The 22,451-nt window shown below is 38.9% G+C and overlaps 1 protein-coding gene across 1 annotated transcript in view; it reads left to right on the forward strand.

Annotated features, from left to right (window-relative positions):
- The window catches only part of NUP133 (nucleoporin 133), a 53,974-nt gene extending 36,717 nt beyond the window's left edge, over window positions 1-17,257 (forward strand). Inside the window, exons 16-26 of the mRNA XM_032841085.1 lie at window positions 1,404-1,526; window positions 2,088-2,187; window positions 2,851-3,102; window positions 3,736-3,869; window positions 5,650-5,808; window positions 6,621-6,756; window positions 9,029-9,147; window positions 10,125-10,205; window positions 10,948-11,012; window positions 13,052-13,140; window positions 17,022-17,257. Of these exons, the coding sequence (XP_032696976.1) occupies window positions 1,404-1,526; window positions 2,088-2,187; window positions 2,851-3,102; window positions 3,736-3,869; window positions 5,650-5,808; window positions 6,621-6,756; window positions 9,029-9,147; window positions 10,125-10,205; window positions 10,948-11,012; window positions 13,052-13,140; window positions 17,022-17,158 (1,395 nt within the window). The 3' untranslated portion in view covers window positions 17,159-17,257. The remainder of the gene's footprint in view (window positions 1-1,403; window positions 1,527-2,087; window positions 2,188-2,850; window positions 3,103-3,735; window positions 3,870-5,649; window positions 5,809-6,620; window positions 6,757-9,028; window positions 9,148-10,124; window positions 10,206-10,947; window positions 11,013-13,051; window positions 13,141-17,021) is intronic.
- The last annotated feature ends 5,194 nt before the right edge of the window (window positions 17,258-22,451 follow it).

Raw genomic sequence — 22,451 nt, forward strand, 5'->3', positions numbered from 1 at the left:
GGCGCCCCGATGTCACCATTTATCTTAATTCCTCATGATGTTTACTGGTCTTGTTTCCTTTGGGTTGTAGTTTTGAATCCTAGGGTTCCATAGAGTTAACTGCTTAAGGGACAGACTGTTGGGTCCCCGTATGAATAGTGTTTGAAATCACTGAGTATGCACTGAGTATGCACTCGTGGTGAAGGTGTTTAGTAATTGTTTTGACATTTTATTTGCTTTTATATATACTTTTTAAGATTTTATTTATTTGTCAGAGAGAGAGAACAAAATCAGGAGGAGCAGCAGAGGCAGAAGGAGAAGCAGATTTCCTACTGAGCAAGGAACCCGAATTGGGGCTTGATCCCAGGACCCTGGGATCATGACCTGAGCCGAGGGCAGACACTTAACCGACTGAGCCATCAGGCATCCCTGCTTTTTTATCTTCTGCTTTTTTATGTCATATATGCTTTCTTACCATTTTCACATTAACAGTATTAAGAACTTCTGGCATTTAATCTTACAAATTAAATGAGCCAAAAGTCTCTTGCTGTGGCTGTTAGGATGCCTTTGACTAACACCTGAAATAGAAAAGGAAGAACAGGGTTTAAAAGACGATTTGGGGGGGGGTCACATTTTGCATGTTTTGTTCCTTCAGCTAGTTTATAAGCTTAAGGGCAGCAAACCTCACTTCTGTTATTTTTGTGTGTGCTCAATGCTATACAAACTCTTAATGTATTAAGTAAATACTCACTTAATAAAGGGGGGAAGTTTGGGGTGCCTGGATGGCTCAGAGGGTTACGTGTCTGCCTTCGGCTCAGGTCATGATCTTAGGGTACTAGGACCGAGCCCTGTAGCAGGCTCTCTGCTCAGCAGGCAACCTGCTTTCCCCACCTCTCTCTGCCTGCCTCTCTACCTACTTGTGATCTCTCTGTCAAATAAATAAATAAAATCTTTTATAAATAAATAAAGCGGGGGAGTTTCACTGTGGGCTGAAGCTGGAAATAGGTGTTTCAGTGCTTAAAGAACATTTTGGCTTCATTATCTTCATGTGTTAATAATGACAAAAAATTAGAAAAGAAGTTACATACATTTGACTCTTGAACAATGTGGAGGCTTAAGGGTGCTAACCCCCACACAGTCAGAGTGTTTTAAAAAATCATAAAGGAGAAATTTACTGTACTGTATCGAAAAACATCCACGTGTAAGTGGACTCATGCGGTTCAAACCTTTTTGCTCAAGGATCCCTTGAACATTATTTTCTCTTTCTACTTCCTTTTAAATTCATTTTTACCATCCGCTGTTTTATTCTGGCTAATGAACTGAGGATATTCCTTGATGAGAAAAGCCCCTTGAGTAGATTCTGGGCAGTTGTAATTACTGTGCATTGCCATAATTTTTGTTTTGCCTTCTCTGTACTTCCCCAGGTGTCCCAGGTAGACACTGTCTGTGAGTGCTTGCTCGAGCATGAGGAGCAGGTCTTAAAGGATACATCATTGGAATCCGTTGAGTGGGCTGAGGTGGTCATCAATGTCAACAGTATTCTTAAGGTATAAAACTACTGTGAAGATTTCAGCAAATCAAAGACCAGAGTGTGGATAGAAGAGAAAGTGGCTTCCGTATTCCTACTCTGTATTGCCAGTAATTTATAAGTGTTTAGCATTTAATTCCAGAAGTTTAAAAAAATACCAGTCATTTTATTAATCAGCCAAACATTTTGAATGTTTGCCTTGTGTATTAATTTCTATGTTCCTGAGTCGTGTTTGGTAAAACAAACCTTTTATTTGGAGAAGGATGGATATATCATTACAAATGTATAAATATTACACTGACTACTTAAATAAATCACTCAAAACGTTATTGTTTATAGTACTGATTAAAATGTGCCATTTAGTCTTAGCTAATGGTCTTTATAGCAATGGTTTTCCTACTTTGGTTACTATCGTTTTCCAAAATTGAATTTAAATTTCAAATGTAGAATAAGAACCAAAAAGTAATTCTGCAGACCTGTGCTGAGTAATTTTTGGTATTAATAGACTTTGATGTTTCAAATTACCTTTAAAAATACTGGGATTCGTCACTTTCTGCACATGCTAACACGTTTTCCCCAGGACATGCTACAAGCTGCTAGTCATCATCGGCAAAATAGAAACTCCTTATATAGAAGAGAAGAACCGGCAGAACAGGAACCTGAATATGTTCCCTGGACGGGTGAGATTTCAAGCGCTGAGCCCAAATACACTGATTTATTATTAACAGTGATTCAAAGCATATTCCTAATGACCTTTTGGGAAGCCATATTACTCCATTAGTGTAGGTTTATAAGTGGAATGAGAAATAAGTGCTGTCACCAGAATGAGCAATTCTCGTGAAAATTGCTTTATTCCCTTGAATAATTTATAGATCTCTCCATGATGTATTTCATAGTACTTACTATGTGTGCACTAGATTTTATTTTTTAAGTAATTGCTGCCCCCAACGAGAGACTTGAACTTGTGACCCCAGGATCGAGAGTCGCATGCTCTAGTGACTGAGGCACCCCATGTCTCCTAGATTTTAGGGCATATAGTTGTTCAAAGAAGCATGTCCTGGTTATGGAGGTGTTGACTCTATTTAATGTTGATTTAATACAAAAAAGTATGTGGAGCAGCATCAAAGGGATTTAGAAGGAAGAAGGACCATGTTTACCTGGCTTTGTTGAGGAAGTCTCCCACAGAGAAGATGGGATTTGAGCAGGACAGACGGGTATCTATCAACTGAAACCCTGTTTGATTTCTTTTTCCAGCAGCAGTGAGGTGATAAGTTTTAGGCAGTTGGCCTTTCTCAGCCAGTGTAGAGCCCTTACTTACCGTGTTAATTTGTGTGATTTCACAGCAACAAGTGGTCCTTCAGGCATCCGAACAGTAATAGAACGCCAGCATGGGATTGTCCTGAAAGTGGTTTATCCTCAGGCAGACAGCAACCTCCGAAACATTCTGACAGAGCAGCTGGTGGCACTGATTGATTGCTTCCTGGATGGTTATGTTTCCCAGCTGAGGTCTCTGGACCGAGCTGGTGATCAAGAAAGATACAACAGTCTGGAGATGGAGTACCTCCAGAAGAGAGCAGATCTCTTATCTCCACTTCGTAAGTACATGGTATTTAGCGAAGGCCGTGGGTCTTCGAATTTGCATAACGGATGAAGGAGTCAAATCATTAATGCAGCGTGTTCGGTGTACTGTCTTCACCCAGCCGTGACCAAGGCCTTGCTGCGTGTGTGTGCAGCTTCCTGTGCTCGTTTGTTCCGCCCTGTTCTCGAAACTTCTAGGTACAGGTACCATGCTGAAGAGGATTTGGAAAGGTAAATTAGCAACAATTGGAGACTGTCCTTCAAGCTTGTCATCTGAGACCTTTACACAAATAACTGGTCTGCCCAGTAGAGCACGATGAGGGCTGTTAGAGGCCGCAGCTAGGAGACTGTGGCTGTTCAGCAAAGGACACGTTCTCTTCATAGCTAGGATGAGGAAGAGGGGCTTGTACACACAGGAAGGGCATAGCCTCCTAGGTAGGTGGGAACAAGCAGTGGATTAAATTTGTGTCTTTAATGAATTTATGTGGATTATGAAACTGAATGCCAGTGACTGGAAAGGTTTCTATTCCATTAATTGTTTTTAGAGTATGGTATGAGTTAAAGGTAAAATTTCAAGTAATATTTTTTTCATCACATATTAAGTTTTCACTAACAGGATTTTTTTTTTCCGTCTGTTCTCATTTTTACAGTCACACTAGGCCAGTACCCGTGGGCTGCTTCATTAGCAGAAAAGTACTGTGACTTTGATATCTTAGTACAGATGTGTGAGCAGACGGACAACCAGACCAGACTCCAGCGCTACATGACCCAATTTGCTGATCAGGTAATGAACACAGAGGACATAGGCAGTAGATCGGGTAGTTGGTTTTACCATTTCAAATGTTCGGTTTTTAGGAAGATGCTGTTAACTTAGATACTAATTTGTACATTATGTTTCTTTGTAAGTTGGCAGATAATTCCAGATATTACTGAAAGATTCTCTGACCTTTGAACAAAGTGTTAAAACTCTCAGTTCTATTCTGGTATTTCTAGTTATAATTAAAAGTACTTGGGTAGACGGATATTGGGAGAGTTTTAAAACTTTGAAAAAATTTCATGGGAGCACAGGATCCTACAACTTTTGGAGAGCTCAGCTTTTCTTGATTGACATAATGCTTTTTTTTTTTTTTTTTTAAGTTCTCATTATGACAATCTTTAGGTGAATTTGAGTTGCTCCTTAAAGCCACTTTATTCAGTCAGTTGATATTCATGTAAAAACCGATTTTTTCCTACTGTAAAAGTGACATTGTATAAAATTCGGAAAACGTCTATAAAATAGAAAATTTTAAGTCCCTCACAATTTCACCACCCAGAGAGAACCCTTTTTAACATTTGGTTTGTATTGTTCTAGTCTCCATACTCTCTAATATTGCAGACAAACATGTTTCGCCAATTGCTTGTTTCTCTTAATACATCATTGATATTTGTGCTTATCATTAACTGTTTCACAACCACGTTTTTGATGGTGTTAATGGTATATTGTAAACTGGGCGTAACTTACCATATTTGACTAGGGCCTAGTAAATACTTTTGCGCCCATCATGATTTTTATTCTTTTTGTGGACTCTAATCCCGTGTTGACATTTTCCATCCATTTTTGTATTCATTTACTTTCTTTAATATGTTTAGTAGTTATTTAAAAATCCTTCCATGCTGCCTCCAAAATCTGATCATTTTCTGGTCTGTTCTGTTGTCTCCTTATTAGTCATATTTTTCTGTTTTTATGTCTTGTGATTTTTTTTTTGTTTTATTTTGGATGTTGTGTATAAAAGAACCTTAAAGATGGAAATGAATGCTCTTTTTCCTTGGGGAGGCAGATAGGATGAGAGGCAGGTCACTTGATTCATCAAGAATAGGAGTGGGCCAAGGCTTGGTTTCAGCTTTTGTTACATTCATTTCATGTCCAGTTTTGAAGTCTTGTGGGACCGGTGTGTTTGTTGCAGAGTTCCCGCTTTAGTGGAAACATCTCTTACATACCGTGTAGGACATTCTGGTCTTCCTTTGCACCGTAGCCTTCTGTACTACCCAGCATTCAGCAAACGTCTGGTGGGAAAAACCAGCAAGGCATTGAGGGCCCCTCTAGACTCCTATTTATCATGCAAACCTGCATGGCCTTCTGACACCGAATTCAACCCTGAAGAATCTTTCGACCTGCGCTGTCACATAGAGCTTTCTGTGACATTGGAGATCTTACTCATGTAGTCTAAGGGCATAGGGCCATTGAGCACTTGAAATGTGGCTAGTGTGACTGAGGAACTGAATTTTAAAATTTTAATTAAGTTTAAACAGCTGTATATAGCTAATGGCTACCATACCATACCATGCACATCTAAAGTTTATGTGATCTTGCGCAAGATCCTCTTTTTGAATCTGAATTCCCCATTTATTAAATGAGGTGACTTGAGTTTTTTTTAGGACCTTACCACATAGAAAATCTAAGTGTTTAAAGATTTTTGTTCTGCAATCTAAGACCTTTGAAAAAAAATTAATATTTTAATATAGAAATGTACTTTAAAAAATTATATTACTGAATATTATTGGATTTTTTGCCCTACTATTTGTAGAATTTTTCAGACTTTCTCTTCCGTTGGTATCTGGAGAAAGGAAAGCGAGGCAAATTATTATCTCAGCCCATTTCTCAGCATGGAGAGTTGGCGAATTTTTTGCAGGCTCATGAACATCTCAGCTGGTTGCATGAAATTAACAGCCAAGAATTAGAAAAGGTAAGAACAATTGAGTTACATCGAGCAGAGTTAGGCAGTTTTTTACTTGATTAGTGTAGTTTAGTGATTAGAATACTATTTAGAGATTACTTTGTTTTTTTTTTTAAGGTTTTATTTATTTATTTGACAGAGAGGGACCCAACAAGAGAGGGAACACAAGCAGGTGGAGTGGGAGAGAGAGAAGCAGGCTTCCCACTGAGCAGGGAGCCCGATGCGGGGCTTGATCCCAGGACCTTGGGATCATGACACAAGCCAAAGGCAGACTCTTAACGACTGAGCCACCCAAGTGCCCCTAAGAGATTATTCGAAATATGTATCTCCTATTCTCTGACATAATTTGAATAAACTGTTCTTTTTTACTTATGGTAGTGTTGCCATTACTTTTAGTGTCTCAGTAAAAAAAAGTATCTTTTGTGATTTGACTACTATTATAGTAAAGTACAAAAATTTTATTAATGTGTAAAGAACAGTCTATTGCCTTTTTTTGTAATGAAAATGTTCAAATTATGAGTAAAAATAGTACAAGAATTAATTTTAAAGTTTGTCCTTGACAAGTTGTTCAATTGAATATATAGTTATTATAGAACAGATGTTTTGTACGCATTTCTTTTCCCAGTAATTAGTGTGGCTGGTTAATATTTTATTGAGTAGTTACTCCTGGTATATAGTACCAATCAGTTTTAGGTTTGCTGGTATTGGATCTGACCTTTCATTCGTATCGGGGGAAAACAGTTTTGGGTTGTACTTAACCTTTATTTCAATTTAAATTAGTACACAGAATCTTACCATTTTTCATGTTTTGTTTATTGTAGGCTCATGCAACACTTCTGGGTTTGGCAAACATGGAAACTCATTACTTTGCAAAGAAGAAAACCCTTCTGGGTTTGAGTAAATTGGCTGCATTGGCTTCAGACTTTTCAGAGGATATACTGCAGGAAAAAATTGAAGGTAAAAGAAAGATTTGAACATCAGTCATGCTATCAGTGAACTTAGTGCATTCCTATTATCATTTAATAGGGTTCACTAGACACAGAATCTGCCTCTCCTTTATGAAGAGTGGTTTCTGTTCAGTGTTGTTAGACACTTACTCAAGAATGTATTTTTTGGGATTCTGTTTTTTAGAGAAAATTTGTATGTTAATTAAGAATTCCTAAGAAGGTGGTTATATGATTTGAAGAGTGCTCTGAGGGGCGCCTGGGTGGCTCAGTGGGTTAAAGCCTCTGCCTTCGGCTTGGGTCATGATCCTGGGGTCCTGGGATCGAGCCCCACATCGGGCTCTCTGCTCAGCGGGGAGCCTGCTTCCCTCCCCACCCCGGCCTGCCTCTCTGCCTACTTGTGATCTCTGTCTGTTAAATAAATAAATAAATCTTTAAAAAAAAAAAAAAAGAGTGCTCTGAGTACCCTTAGTGACTCGTATTCTAAGAACAAGAAGAGCTACAAAGAAATCTTAGCCTTTACTCAGTGGGTTTTATTATAGATGGTTGTAATTTTGAAGCTACTAGTTTCAGAATTCAAAACTTTTTGGCATCTTAATTTTATACAACTATTTTGTTACATTGTAGGTTGAGAAATTGATTGGATATATTGTTATTTTTGAGAGCCAGGGGGAAGGGAGATGAAATCTGGAAGGAGGACGAGGAAGAACCCTATACTACATTTGAATTAGAGATGATCAGATGGAATCAGGATTGTTCAAAATTAAAGTTTTTCTGTACCCCCGGAGCATAAGTATACCTAGTCCTGTACTTTGGCATCTCACTATTTCTCAGTAAAAGGAAATGAGGGTATTAAAGAAATGGTCTCGGGAAGTCTTGTTTAGCCAGAAAACAAGTTTAATGTAGAGATGTCAACACAATAGCCTCCACTGGCCAAGTCTGGGGATAATTTGAACTCCAAAAAGAATGATAATAAAACGTTCTATTTCACCATTTAAAAATGAAAAATCCAGGGCGCCTGGGTGGCTCATTCATTAGGCGTCAGCCTTCAGCTCAGGTCATGATCTCAGGGTCCTAAGATTGAGCTCCACATCAGGCTTCCTGTTTAGTGGAGAGCCTCTCTCTCCCTTTCCCTCTGCTGCTACCCCTGCTTCTGTAAGGTTGGCTGATAGTCTAACATGGGAAGCCAAATTTTAGCCTGGTCATCAGACTTAGACCATGTTAATCAAATCAGGGTTTTATTTTTTGCTCCCCCATCCACCAGAAATCGTTGGAACTCTGGTCACTGTCTTGATTTGATCACTTCTTAACTTTCACTTTCTTAAAACAGTGGGAGTATTTTCAAGTGTCAGTAATTACCTACAGACTGTCATCAGTGTATCTGGTCAGAGGGAGTAGATTTTTAAAAAATAATTCTGGTTATATGATAATTCCTTATGGAAATTTATAAATCACCAGGAAAAACACAACAAAAAAATAAATTGTCTATATAATGTCATTGCCTCAGAGATTACTACTGTTACTATTTTGTAATCCTCCCAGTCTGTTTTTCTAGGTATGGAAATTGCACAAAAATGATTTGTGTGATTGTTATAAAATTAGCATCATGTGGAATGATGTTATTATGAGCATATATGTGCTTTGGTCACTGTACTTTGCTATGACCACTGTGTTTATGAGGCTGCATGGCAGTTCTCAGTCCTTTCCCCTGCAGCCCAGCACACTTTCCTGAGCAAAACCTGGGATTGGGCTGCAGCCTTGATCGCTTCTCCCAAGTAAGCCTCACCCGGTCACTTTGTCCTCTTCAGGTTACTGTTGCTTGTTGGATTTGGTGCTTAAACTTCCAGGTTTTGTTTTTCCTGGAATATACTCGTGGTAGCTTTTAAATAGATCATTTCCCTCGGTGAAAGAGTATATTAGAAACTCTGGTGGGAGTTACTGAGCTAAATAACATGGGACTGGGTGACCCCCGATTTGAGGCACTTGTGCCTCATGAAATAGCCATCTGCTCTATAATTCCTTCAAGCAGTAGCGTGTATTTTCATAGCTCTTCTCTCCCCGCCTGTTTCTGGCGACTGATTGTTGCTATGATTTGAATCAAGCCATGAATATGTTTTAACATCAGAAATCAAGAGGTAGCAGAATTAATAACATTTTAAGATCACAAAGTAGTGATGAGATTACCTTTAGAGATGCTCTGCCTTTTTTTTTTTTTTAATTCAGATTTGTTTTATGATAGAGCAGAAGAGTTTACTGCCCTCCCCGCCTCTCATTCTGAATTCTAGAAATGGCTGAGCAGGAGCGCTTTCTACTGCACCAGGAGACCCTGCCTGAACAGCTGCTGGCGGAGAAACAGCTCAGTCTCAGTGCGATGCCGGTGCTCACTGCCCCTCAGCTCATCAGCGTGCGTGCTTTTCCATCTTTGCACCATTCCTTAGTCTCAAAACAACATCGCTATTTCTAGAGTCAGGTGGTATAGTTTGTACGGGTGGTCATCTTCCCACTTCCTATTTTTCTGGTAACTTTCCGCTTGCCCTAGAATAAGTTGTTAGAAGCTGCTGGAGATCAGGATGCACGTTAGCAGGAAGTACTGGACCAGCCTCTGCCTCCCTGTCCATCTCCACCTGTTCCTAGAGATGCTCATGCAGGTGACCAGAAGAAAGTACTTGTACTTCCTTTTCCAGCAGAGGACAAATATGTACCACGAGGTACAGCTCAGGTTCTTCCACAAGAAAAATGGTTTAAGGAACTGGATTTTCATAGCCTATAAGTACTGACCTCACCCTTTTCCTCTGGAACATAACACATTCCTAAGGGCATAGCTAGATTGTGGGCTGCAGCCTGGGTAAGATACTTTTGTTGTTAGATACACTCGTAGCCTTAACTCTGCTTCTCTCTTTGCCTTTCAAGAAAGTGTTTCAAATACAAGAACAACGTAGATCACTTTGAATTTGCTCTAATTTTATTGAAAAGAAAATAATCCAAAAACGTCAGTATTTTAGCCATTACTAGTAACAGATTTCCTATAATTGAGCTCACAATGGCCTCTCCTTATGTAGCATATTGCAAAGAAAATGCTCGAAAGGATACTGAACTATGTATACTATCTGGAACCTAAAAATAAAATTTACTGATATTTTAGAAGTATATATATCAAGATTTGCAAATTAATTACTGTTGAGCATAGGCACATTTTGAAGGACAATTTATTAGAGGATAGGTGGAGTGTAATTTCCAAAGATGATAGTTTTCTTATGATAAAATAAAGATACCTTTGACTTACTTGAAAGACAGAATGATGTATTTTTCTCCATAAATTTCTCTAGTCTTGGTTATATGATTACTTAAAATAATGCTGAACCTTTTTTGAACTTGCCATAGCTGTATATCTGTGAAGAAAACAGAAGAGCTAATGAATATGATTTCAAGAAAGCTTTGGACCTGCTGGAATATATTGATGAGGTAAGTAAAATCACTTGAGATGATCACAGGCAAGGATCACAATTTATATATTTGGTTTTCTGTAGAACTGAATACATACAAAAAGAGAAAAAAATACATCTTTTAGCCAATCATGACAATGTATTAATTTAGAAAGACTCTCTGGTTCAGCTATTCCTAACTCTTGGAATGTGTATAGCTCTTTAGAAAAGCTGTCAGGAGATTCCCTTTCCTGATAATTCTCACACATTCCCAGATGTCTTTTTCTGTGCATGAATAAAAACACAGTTTTTCAGAGTCCTGAGGCATTTTTTCTCTTTCATTATTAAATCATCATTAGTTCCTCAGTCTGATACATTGCTTTATCGATTTATTCTTCATAGTGTTCACCCTAAGAGGAGCTGTTTCTTTGGGGGAGAGGGGGCGGTTATGATAACAATTCTGTAGATTAAATAGTTGGCCCTGCAATTGGAAGCAGTTTGGTAGATTTTTAAAATGTAGTGTATTGGCTTTTATTTACCTTGTTTCAAATCTTAGCCCTTCAAGCTTCCTGATAAAATCAGATTATCACAGAATAATCAGAAACTAATTCTCACGTAGTTACTAATTGGCTTACTCTTCTGGGTATTAATATCTTAAAGGAAATCTTTTAAAATTATGAATTAAATTAAATCATTTATGCAGAATTAATTAACTCAAATTTAAACATGTATATTTTTTTAAATCAGGACTTAATGAGGATTTTTTTTGTTTTACGATAAAGGAGGAAGATGTAAATATAAATGATCTAAAACTGGAAATCCTTTGCAAAGCTCTTCAGAGAGATAAGTAAGTTCTCATAACATGAATCTAAGCTATGGTTTTAGAAAAGGACTCTATTTTTTTTTTTTTTTTTTTAATTTACTTGACAGACAGAGATCACAAGTAGGCAGAGAGGCAGCCAGAGAGAGAGGAGGAAGCAGGCTCCCTGAGTAGGGAGGCTGATGTGGGCTCAATCCCACGACCCTGAGATTACGACCTGAGCTGAAAGCAAAGGCTTTAACCCACTGAGCCACCCAGACACCCCTAGAAAAGGACTCTTGAGGAAGATAATGTATCATGTATCAAATGGTTTTATAACCTAATTATATAATAACATAATTATAAAAATTTTATTGTGTGCATTAGTAGTCTAAGTTTCTCATTCAGTAGTTAAGGAAGAGTTTAAGGACTTAGGACCACTGGTATAATAAATCTCTATTTTGATTTTATTTATTTGAGTGGGAGAGTGGGGGTGGGGTGCAGAGGGAGAGGGGGAGAAAGAGAATCTCAAGAAGGCTGGATGCCCAGTGCAGAACCCAGTGTGGAGCTCAATCCCATGACCCCAAGATCATGACCTGAGTCGGACACTTAACCAAGACACCTAAATGCCCCTCTACTTTTGATTTTAAAATTTAGACTGTCAGTTTGCACAGAAATATATATGTTCCTGATTTTCACAGAAGTTGGGCCAGTTCTGCCAAAGAAGCTGCATTTTGTTTTAAACAAAAAGTACATTAGAGTATCGGTACTCTCTTGTAAATTACTGAGACCTCTTTTTTGTGATTATCTCCTTCCTGAGAAGGGAGATTTCCATGGGAAATGGTGGCAAAGAAAGGCGGTGGCAGTGAAAGAAAGAATAATCAGTTGGGGGATTGAATTGTTTCTAGGAAAAGAATTTAAGAGAACTTGACTTGAGTGCTAACACCCTTCCCTACTTAAAATTTTCCTTTTTATATGGTGCTGAGAAATTGCAGTAGGACTATTTTTACTAAAGCATTTCTTCTTCTGATCACTCCCAAATAGTTAAAATTGTTGTTCTATTTGGTCTTGGAGGTCACTTTCTGAAGATCTCCCTCTGCCTGCTTCATTCTCCTTTCTAATCTTAAAAAAAGTATGCTGTCATTTGATTGGAATTCTTTATCATGGCTTCACGTTTATAAACTTTAAGGTGTTGGGTGCCTGGGTGGCTCAGTGGATTAAGCCGCTGTCTTCGGCTCAGGTCATGATCGCAGTGTCCTGGGATTGAGCCCCACATCGGGCTTTCTGCTCAGCAGGGAGCCTGCTTCCCCCTCTCTCTCTGCCTGCCTCTCTGCCTACTTGTGATCTCTCTCTCTGTCAAATAAATAAATAAAATCTTAAAAAAAAAAAAAAAAAAAACCCTTAAGGTATTGGGGCACCTGGGTGGCTCATTCAGTTAAGCATCTGCCTTTGGCTCATGTCATGATTTCTGGGTTCTGGGTCCTCATGTCAGGCTCCCCGCCTCCCACTGCCCCTCATCGCCATGCTCGCTTCCTGTCTCTCTCTCAAATAAAATTTTTAAAAAACTTTAAGGTATTGTGGAATATATTCATGGATTACTACAAAGCAGTGGTTTTGTGTGTGTGTGTGTGTGTGTGTGTGTGTGTGTGTGCAGTAATCTCAACTAGATAAAACATTATACTAGACCCTGGTTACCATTTTATTTTTATGAAAATCAGAGTATGTTACAATATATTGTAACTGTTACCTATGGTCTGAAGATTGTACTTGGGAGTCCTTACTAGGTTTGTTATTTATTTATAGAATATGGGGGGAAAGATGGCTTGCTACTTTGTTTTAACATGAAATACATACGGTTGTGTTGGGTGAATAGCTACCTGAGTGTAGCATTTTGTATCTGATATTGGGACTCTAAGTATATTCAACATTCAAACCTCCCTTATTTAAATACTTTGAAACAGTATTACAGAACTCAAGATTCTCCACCCCTGGTACAACCAGCAAAATAAAACTACAGTAGCAAACAGAAGTCATTTATTTCAGATATGTCTACGATTTCTTTTTCTTACTGCAATTTTGTTTTCTAGCTGGTCCAGTTCAGATGGTAAGGATGATCCAATTGAAGTATCTAAAGACAGTATATTTGTGAAAATCTTACAGAAACTTTTAAAAGATGGTAAGTCATTTGTTAATATTGGAAGTTATAGCATCACTTCTCAGTTTCAGAAATCTGAAAATAACGGGGATTTTCCAAGGTGTCAGTGCCAGGGCGGTTTAAGATTAAATAGTATCATACTCAGAATTAGATTTGTTTAAAATGTTTCTTTCCTCTCCCAATTGGGGGAGCACGTGTCAAGGTGAAGTCTCCATCCACATGGGTCCTGGTGGACCCCAGTGGGCAAAGTCTCCATGCTGATTCAGGATGGACAAGGAATGGATTCAGATGTTGTGACACCAAAACTCTGTATGACAGAAGTAACCATTTTCCTTTAATTTTTTGGTTAACTCTTGTGAAGATTGAAAACTTGAAATGATATATAAATGACAAATAACTTTTTGATATATAATGGACCGTACTAAAGTACAATTTACAAAATGCTTTTACACGTCCATTTTGGACACTAACACTCTAAAATTCATGTTAGGAACAATATAAAAAGAAAAAGAAGGGGGTATGTTTTGCATGTTTTGTACCTAATATAGTGAACAAAATTCCATTTGCTGATTGAGACACAATAAATTAGGTAAAGAAGCTTTTGTAGGTAAAATGCTGTTCTCAGGGGGAATATGAAGTAGGGGATACAGTTGACCCTTGAACAATGTGTGGATGAGAGGCAGTGACCCCCAGTACGGTTGAAAATCCACATACATCTTTTGGCTTCCTAAAAACTTTACTACTGTTAGCCTGCTGTTGATCAGAAACCTTACCAATAACATAAACTTTTGGTTAACACATACTTTGCATGTGTATTATATACTATATTCTTATAATAAGATAAATTAGAGAAAATAAATTGTTATTGAGAAAATACAGTACTCTATCAAAAAAATTCGCAGGTAAGTAGACCCATGCCATCCAAACCTGGGTTGTTTAAGGTTCAACTGTATTTACTTTCACCTTTTTTCATATTACTGGGAGCTTAATGTATGGAGGGTGTTAGACTAGAGATGAGCGTTTTGCACATTTTATACATGTGCGGCTCATATTTATTATAGAAATTTCTATCAAAATGTGTCATATTAAATTCAAGCAACGTGCAAAATAGACTTAGTATTTACCAATCCTTGCAAATATAAGGGTACTCTGTTTTATACCAAATGGAAAAAATACACAGTGGTAAGTTATTGTAAATTCAATCCCTTTAGATAGATAGGACTTTTATCCATCATACTGACATTTACACACATTTGAAAGTTTTCTATACATATGTATGCAAGATACATTATTTAATCTACATCAAATATGACGAACCCAGTGCCTGGTACATAGTAGTCACTCAATAGACATTTGTCCTTTGGATGCCTTCAAGTATTTTGCAGATTCATAGCCCCAGCTCCTCTGTAATGGGTTGTATTCTGCAGTCTTCTATTTTAAAATGGCTGGCTTAACCAGGGGACATGAAGGGGGGGACCCTTAGAAAAACAGCGTGAAACTAACCACACAGACCAGTATTCTGGGGTGAAACAGAAGCAAACTCTCAGCATTTACATGGCGGAAGCTTTTGTTTTCCAGCCCAGCTGCGATGGTCTCTTAGTGTTACTCTTCAGATTTTTAGTCTCCTTTTGTAAGTAATTCAGTGAAAATATAATTCCATGACTAGATTACTTGGAACTTGCTCAGAATTGATCTGGACTTGTATTTTGAAAAAGTAATACTTGGTCATCCTGTCATGACCGATTTAATAGTGCATTCTTTTTCAAAGATGAGCAAATAACATAAAGGTTAATTAAGCCTTTTCGTTGTCACAAAATAAATAAAATAATTAAAAATGAAATAACGAAGGGGTATAACAGAAGAACCTGATTTGTTTGAAAGTATTTGAAATACCTGAAATTCAGAAAGAGCTAAAATGCCCCTCTAAGACTTTCTCTTTTCTGTATTTGGAAATGAAATAACTGGGTATGGTTGATTTCTCTGTACTACTGGAGAGATTTTCCATGAGCCTAATAGATTATTAGAAAGCATTTGGACCCAAATCCAGTGCTTTCCTTGAAGATTGTTCTCATAAAAGTGCAACAGAATTAAATTGTGGCTATTTAATGTTTAGTGCTATTTAGAGGTGACTTTGCTATTTTTATTATTCTTAGATTATAAATCATAGATGAACAATAGGAATGGAAAGTTGTGATTTTACAGGAAGAATTATTAAATTATGACCAAAGAACAAAAGCAAGTAGAAACTATTAGAAAAATGAACATATGTATACAAGGAAAAGGTATATATACTTATAACAAGAAGTTAAAGACAGTTATTTTTGGAACCTTTTTAATAATACAGCTACTATGTACGATAGTGAATGTTTTTATTTATTTATTTTTATTTATTTATTTTTTTTAAAGATTTTATTTTTATTTATTGGACAGAGAGAGAGATCACAAGTAGGCAGAGAGGCAGGCAGAGAGAGAAGAGGAAGCAGGCTCCCCGCTGATCAGAGAGCCCGATGCAGGGCTCGATCCCAGCACCCTGGGATCATGACCTGAGCCGAAGGCAGAGGCTTAACCCACTGAGCCACCCAGGCGCCCCGATAGTGAATGTTTTTAAAGGAGGACAGAGCCTGATGGTAGGGAGAAAAAGAAATCCATCAAATATTAGTTCTTTTTTTTTTTTTTTTTTTTTAAAGATTTATTTATTTATTTATTTGACAGGCAGAGATCACAAGTAGGCAGAGAGGCAGGCAGAGAGAGAGGAAGGGAAGCAGGCTCCCTGCTGAGCAGAGAGCCAGATGTGGGGCTCCATCCCAAGACCCTGGGATCATGACCTGAGCCGAAGGCAGAGGCTTTAACCCACTGAGCCACCCAGGCGCCCCAAATATTAGTTTTAAACAGAGGGCATGCACGGTAAAAATAGAAGCCAAATACGATGTTAAATTTTTTTAGAGAATTGATCTTTTAAAATCAATATATTTTCAGAAGTGTAATGCTGTTTGACAGATAAAAACTCCTTATTGAAAGTATTTTAATTGTAGTAAATGATCTATAAATATTTCAAATTTAGCCTCAAAACATTTATTAACCCAGTTTTTAATTATATAATAAAGTACAAAAAATAGTACTAGGCACTTTGAGAGTATTGGGAAAAAAGCCTCAGTATTTGATTTTGAGAACCTTATGATAATATGACAAATTATAAAATATTGTATTATTAATTGAAAAATTTTTCCCATTTTCTTTATCAAATGAGAAAATTGTAGAAACCTTTTTGTAACTACACAGCTCCTAATTCCAACAGTTCCAATTCATCAGTGCTCATTGGCTTTCCAGCTTTACAGAGGTCTAATGAATAAATAATTCTTCACCTATCTCATTTCAGACTATAATATATTTTGAGACACTGGAGCTAGCTTTCATAATACTATACTACTAAATTATTTCCCTGTATGTAATTGGATATATATTTAATATATATAATTGTTGAAGTACTTGAATATATAATTAGATATTATATATTTGTTTGAAATTAATATATAATAGTTGGAATATGTAATTGTTTGAAATACTTGTTTTCAGGTGATTATTAGTTAAAAACTTCCACATTGAAGAAATGACTTAAGCTGTGTAGAAAATGAAAGTATTTCAAGTCTTACTAAAAACTTTGATCAGATTGGCGTTTTGACCACTAGGGGGAAAAAATACTCCAGCAGCCTCTTCAAAGTAAGAATGTCATGCTGTAGACCTACAAGCATGTTTGACAGTGGAAGGAATTTAGAGCAGAGTATTTCCCAGTAGTGGAGTGACATTATATTTTAAATAGAAGCACAGGTGTTATCATTAATCATCTTCATTCATTTGGGAGTTTTATGAAAATTAAGAAGGACTTTCTGTGTTTGTGTTTATAGGCATTCAGCTCAGTGAGTACCTGCCAGAGGTGAGAGACCTCCTGCAAGCAGACCAGCTCGGAAGCCTGAAGTCTAATCCTTACTTTGAGTTTGTTTTGAAAGCAAACTATGAATATTATGTTATGGGGCAAATATAACTTTTTTAAAAAATGGTCACTGTTCCTGAAAATGTGTGGAAGCATGTCCTTATAAAAATCTTAGGCCTTAAACATCTAAAAATTTGTACAGTTTTATAACACGTATTGCTAAATTTTGTATGCTTTATTTGAAAGCTGCTACAAAACAGTTGTAAGGCTGACTGTAGTTTTGGTTTTTTTGTTACAAGATATTTTCTCTCCTCCTTTTTCCACCTAAAATGTAGCACTTGTTATTTCCGTGCTTGCTACCCTTCCTTTCTCTTCTTATCTGTTGGGAGTTCTGGAATTCTTACTCTGGTTCTGGGTACTTGTATGCACAAAGCACTTCTCGGCCTCAGTTTCTGTCTCTAAACATGACCAGAGCGCACGGATTGTCTCTGAAATGGCTGTGACTCTGCACTGAAGAGATTTGGAGTATTGATATCTGTTTTGATTGGGGCTAGTGAGCAATATGTAGTAAGGTAGATGTCAGATTTGCTGACTTGGTGTAGGACTGAAAGACTAAACAAGGAGTAATTCATGTGAGCTTGAGAACGGATTAGTTCATTGGGAAAATATTAAATATTTCTACATAAATAATTGAGTATTAATGAGAGGAACAAGACCCTTAAGTGTTTTCTAGCCTATCTATAAGTTACCATGTAATAAGTTTATAGTATTAGTGTTAGTTACAGTCTTCCAGTATGGAGATTCCTTTAGCTTCGTGTATTTTCAAAGTGATTTACACTGAATTCCAGCTTTACCACAGTCTAACGAATATAAAGCGTGTGTTATGCTAGAAGCCATTATAGGTTTTCTTAATATGGCATCTGATTTCCTGAAAAGTAGTGATTCCCAAAGCTTCATTGTTCTGACCAGTGTCATCACTCAGCTTTTAATCAGCTTTAAATAAAGACTAGAGATTGGATAGGGAGGTGCTGGCATATTCAGATTCTGGCCCAGTTGAATGCTCACTAAACAACTTGCTCTGACAGCTGAAAAAGTCAGAAATTAAATATGGTGAAGAGAGGCCAGTTCCTGGTTTCACGAAGTACAGCCGTCTGTGTCCTCTTCCTTCTGGCTTCACATCCAGCCTTTGAACACATTGTCAAGGAGAGGTTAATGGAGCTCATTACATTAATAACCAGAGGAAAGACACTAGCAGCCTTGTCGTCTTCTTTTTGCAGCTTGTATGCAGGGACAGCATCAGGGTCCAGGTTAGGAACCTACTGAAGGGTGCTAAGGGAAGTTAGGAAGAACTTGTCAGATGGCAGGTAAGAAATTGCTAAAATTCTCTTCTTACAGGACAAGGCTTTGGTTTTCTATTGACATTAACAGTTCTTAGCTCTACGATCCTTGTCCGTAATAATGTGCTATGGGGACACAGCATTGTGCCCCCTTCAACGTGCTGCCACAAATCTAATAATCCCTAGTGTGACAGGAAGGCCAGTCTGAGAGTCACCTTGGCCCTGTCGATGGCATGATTTTGCATTACTGTTGTCACGGTGTAATGCATAGTCGTCTTATTTTGAGGGAGGGGAAGGCTCGCTCTTCTAGCTCTGTCTTGTCGTCAGTAGCCTAGCACTGAAATGGTTGGATTTTTTAAAATTAGTAATCGTAAAATTAAGGCCTAAGATTTTGAATAATTTTTCTGAATTAAAATTTTACAACATAGTCTTTCCCAAAGAATTGATTTTTATATAAATTGAGTAATGGATAAAGACACAAAAAGTGAGCATGTTTTCTAAGGAAAGAGAAATTTTACTGACTTGGGAAAGTTTTTTTTTTCCACTTCTCTCTTTGCTTTTCTCAAAGTCACAGCTTGCAGCCTTGATTAAATGAAATGATAACATGTTTTTGAAAGTGAGCAGCCAGCTTTGTGTGCTGGTACGTTTTAAGATTTTATGAATATGAAGTGCCTGGGTAGCTTAGTCTGTTAAATGTCTGCCTTTGGCTGAGGTCATGATCTCAGGTCATGGGATCGAGTCCCGCATTGGGCTCTCTGCTCAGAGGGGAGTCTACTTCTCCCTCTCCCTCTGCCTCTCCCCCTGCTTGTGCTCTCTCTGTCTCTCTCTCAAATGAATTAAAAAAAAAAAAAAATCATGAATGTGTCAAGAATGAAGGCAGAACTGGAGATACGTGTAAGAGACTTGCTGGAACCCCAGTGAAGTAAAAGACTACTGATACCCTCCAATGAAAGGATTTCCTTTTTGAAGAAAACTTCAAAACTGGATTGTTTCTTTTACTTTGGGGTTTGAATCAGAATCCTGAAGTGTATCACCCACCAGGCACACAAGGCCACATTTCTCCTTTGAGGCCGACTGCTTTCTCTAGGAACAGGAATGGAAGGAAAGCCACACCATAATGTCATCGGACTCACTTCTTAATCTCTTGTAATCCAGCGTACTTGCACGTGTTGAGGCAGATAACTACAGAAATATTAACGTGGTCCCACCTGTGTATTCCTGGACCTTTAATTTGGAGAATGGCTGAAGAGAAAATAGTATTTCTATGCAAAATCCCCTCATTAAATACCAAAATACAATTTAAAAAATAGTTTTGTATAATCCTAACAATTTTTTAAAAGATTTTTATTTGAGAGAGAGTGTGAGGAGGGGGAAGAGCAGAGGGACAAGCAGACTCCCCACTGAGCAGGGAGGCCCCCCCACACACACACACAACAAACAAGCAAAACTGACGAAAATGTGAAATCTATTTTTTGTAAAAGTATATGGGGGGCGCCTGGGTGGCTCAGTGGGTTAAAGCCTCTGCCTTCGGCTCGGGTCATGATCTCAGGGTCCTGGGATCGAGCCCCGCATCGGGCTCTCTGCTCAGCGGGGAGCCTGCTTCCCCCTCTCTCTGCCTGCCTCTCTGCCTACTTGTGATCTCTCGGTCACATAAATGAATAAAATCTTAAAAAAAAAAAAAAAAAAAGTATATGGAATCCCACCAGCCAGAAATAGTTTCACTTACCAGTTTGAACTGGCTGGCTCAGCTGGAAGAGCAGGCAGCTCTCGATCTCAGAGTCGTGAGTTCAAGCCCCATGTTGGGTGTAGAGATTACTTAAGCTTTTAAAAAAGTGAAATGTATCTTGGACAGTTTGGCACTGGGCATTCTGTGTATTCCATAACCTAATGTATACTGTGACCATCTCCTTAATCCAGTGTTTGCCAGCCTTTTTCCCACTGTCATTCCTGAGGACTCTTCTTAGACAGTTTTGTCCTAATCACTCCACCCCCATACTCCCCACTGGGAAAATTTAATACTACAGATATACTGTCTATTTTTTTATGTTCTGTGCCTCTGGAGGCCACAAATCATTGTAATATGTAAGATATTTTTCACACCCCCACAAAAAAATAATCCCCCCCCCTTCAAAAATGCATGTCTTCACAATTCTTCAAGATACAACTTAATGACTGCAGGACACTTTACCACATGGCTGTGCCATGCTTTATTTAACGTTTCTCTGCCTTCTAGCGATCTGAACACTTGGGTTAATGGTTTTGGGTTGGGTTGGGTTTTTTTACTTTACTTTTGCCGTTTTAGATAATACTAGAATAAATCTTTGTGCCAAAATCTGTGCGTACCCCAAATTCCTGTAAAATTACATGACTCTTCCTGCTCAGTTGGTGATGATGTTGACAGGTTTAGCAAACAGTTTAATAATGTCGAATGTCCTTTGCTCCCCTCTTCTACCACCTCACCCCTCACCCCCCACCAAACACTCCGAAAGATACTGAGCTATTGAGTGTTTATGCCCCAGGCACTTACCTAGTTTTAATCTTCAGGTCAGTGTTAAGGAGTACGTAGTATCATCAGTTGAGAATATGGAGTCTTTCTTGAAGTGACCTATGTGCTTTTAACAATATGAGAGCATATGAAGTGTTTTATGAATTCATATTTGAGATTTTTTTTGAGAGAGAGAATGGGAGGGCGGGGAGCAGAGGGTAAGGGAGAAGCAGACATATGGCAGAAGGGGGGGGAGGATACCCCTGGAAATACTTTACTGCAGAGTGCAAGCTTTTGACCCACTGATTATTCTGGATATTAGGAGGTGGTGGGGTGAGGGGTGGAGCTGAGGGCTCCAGTGGAATCATTAGGTCAGTACAGATGGCCAAGGCAGAAGCCTTGACTTCATTACAGGAGGTCTTCGGCCTCTCAGAAAAGAACCCTTGAAGAACTTTTATGTTTCCAGAACCAGACCAAGTGCTGGGGAGGATTAAAGGAAAGTAGAAAGCTGTCCCCGCCCTGCCCTGACTACTAGTGAGAGTCACCCAAGCCCCAGCTGTGGGACCTGGGAGTGGTCTAGCTCATTGAGCCTTGCTTTTCTGATTCTTAAAACGGAATGACTATTACCTGTATTATTTACCTCAGAATAGTGAGAAGCTTATATGCTTTTAACAATATGAAAGCATATAAAGTGTTTTATGAATTCATACTTGAGATTTTTTTTGAGAGAGAGAATGGGAGGGTGGGGAGCAGAGGGACAGGGAGAAGCAGACTCCCCACGCAGCAGGAAGCCTGTTGCGGGGCTCGATCCCAGGACCCCCAGACCACCCAGGCACCCCGAATTCATATTTGAAACAATAGGAAATGATAGAAGGCTTAGACCCAGCGAGAGTGGGACATACAGATTTGTGAGGTGCTCGGGGCTCAGGGCTGCGGAGGAGGGGGCTGTGAACCCACAGCTGAGTAGCAGCACGGCCCTGTCAGGTGCCATGAACGGGGCTGCACCCGAGACCTTAGAAGCAGGCCCTCTGTCTCAGGCATACCCTACATGGCTGAGCTTTACTTAGTCCTCAGAAGGATATGCAGGCGGTCACCCGCTTATCGGGTGAGAGCGGAGCACTGGTGTGTTCCCCAAAAGTGCACATGTATGGAGACAGTTTTTCCACTCGTCCGGGACTCGCCCGTGAGGTCTAGTCCTAGGCCAATGAGAATTCAACAAGACCAGAATGGGACTGGGTGGCCCCACAGTGACCTGTCAGAGACTATTTAAACAGCTCCACCCAGGGGCAGAAAGCAGATGTCTGGCCGGGTGTCCTGGGCGGCGGCGGCGGCGGCAGCAGCACCAGCAGCAGCAGCGCCACCACCACCACCAGCCGCCCATCCCCCTCGCCCCCCGAAAGGTTTGTTGGACTCAGTCACAGTCTCTTCACTCCTGAGCCTTGCGTGGTTGAAGCTCACGGATCTGGGCTGCGCAAGCTTGCTAGAGGAGAGAGGAGCTGCACTGAGCACGAATTTCGGAAAACACAACCGCTCCCCTTTAAAATACCCAAGTTCTTAGATACTCCTATTTCAGGCCAAAATT

Source organism: Lontra canadensis, unplaced genomic scaffold, assembly GCF_010015895.1.
Source record: "Lontra canadensis isolate GAN:19392208 unplaced genomic scaffold, GSC_riverotter_1.0 scaffold120, whole genome shotgun sequence".
Lineage (NCBI taxonomy): Eukaryota > Metazoa > Chordata > Mammalia > Carnivora > Mustelidae > Lontra > Lontra canadensis.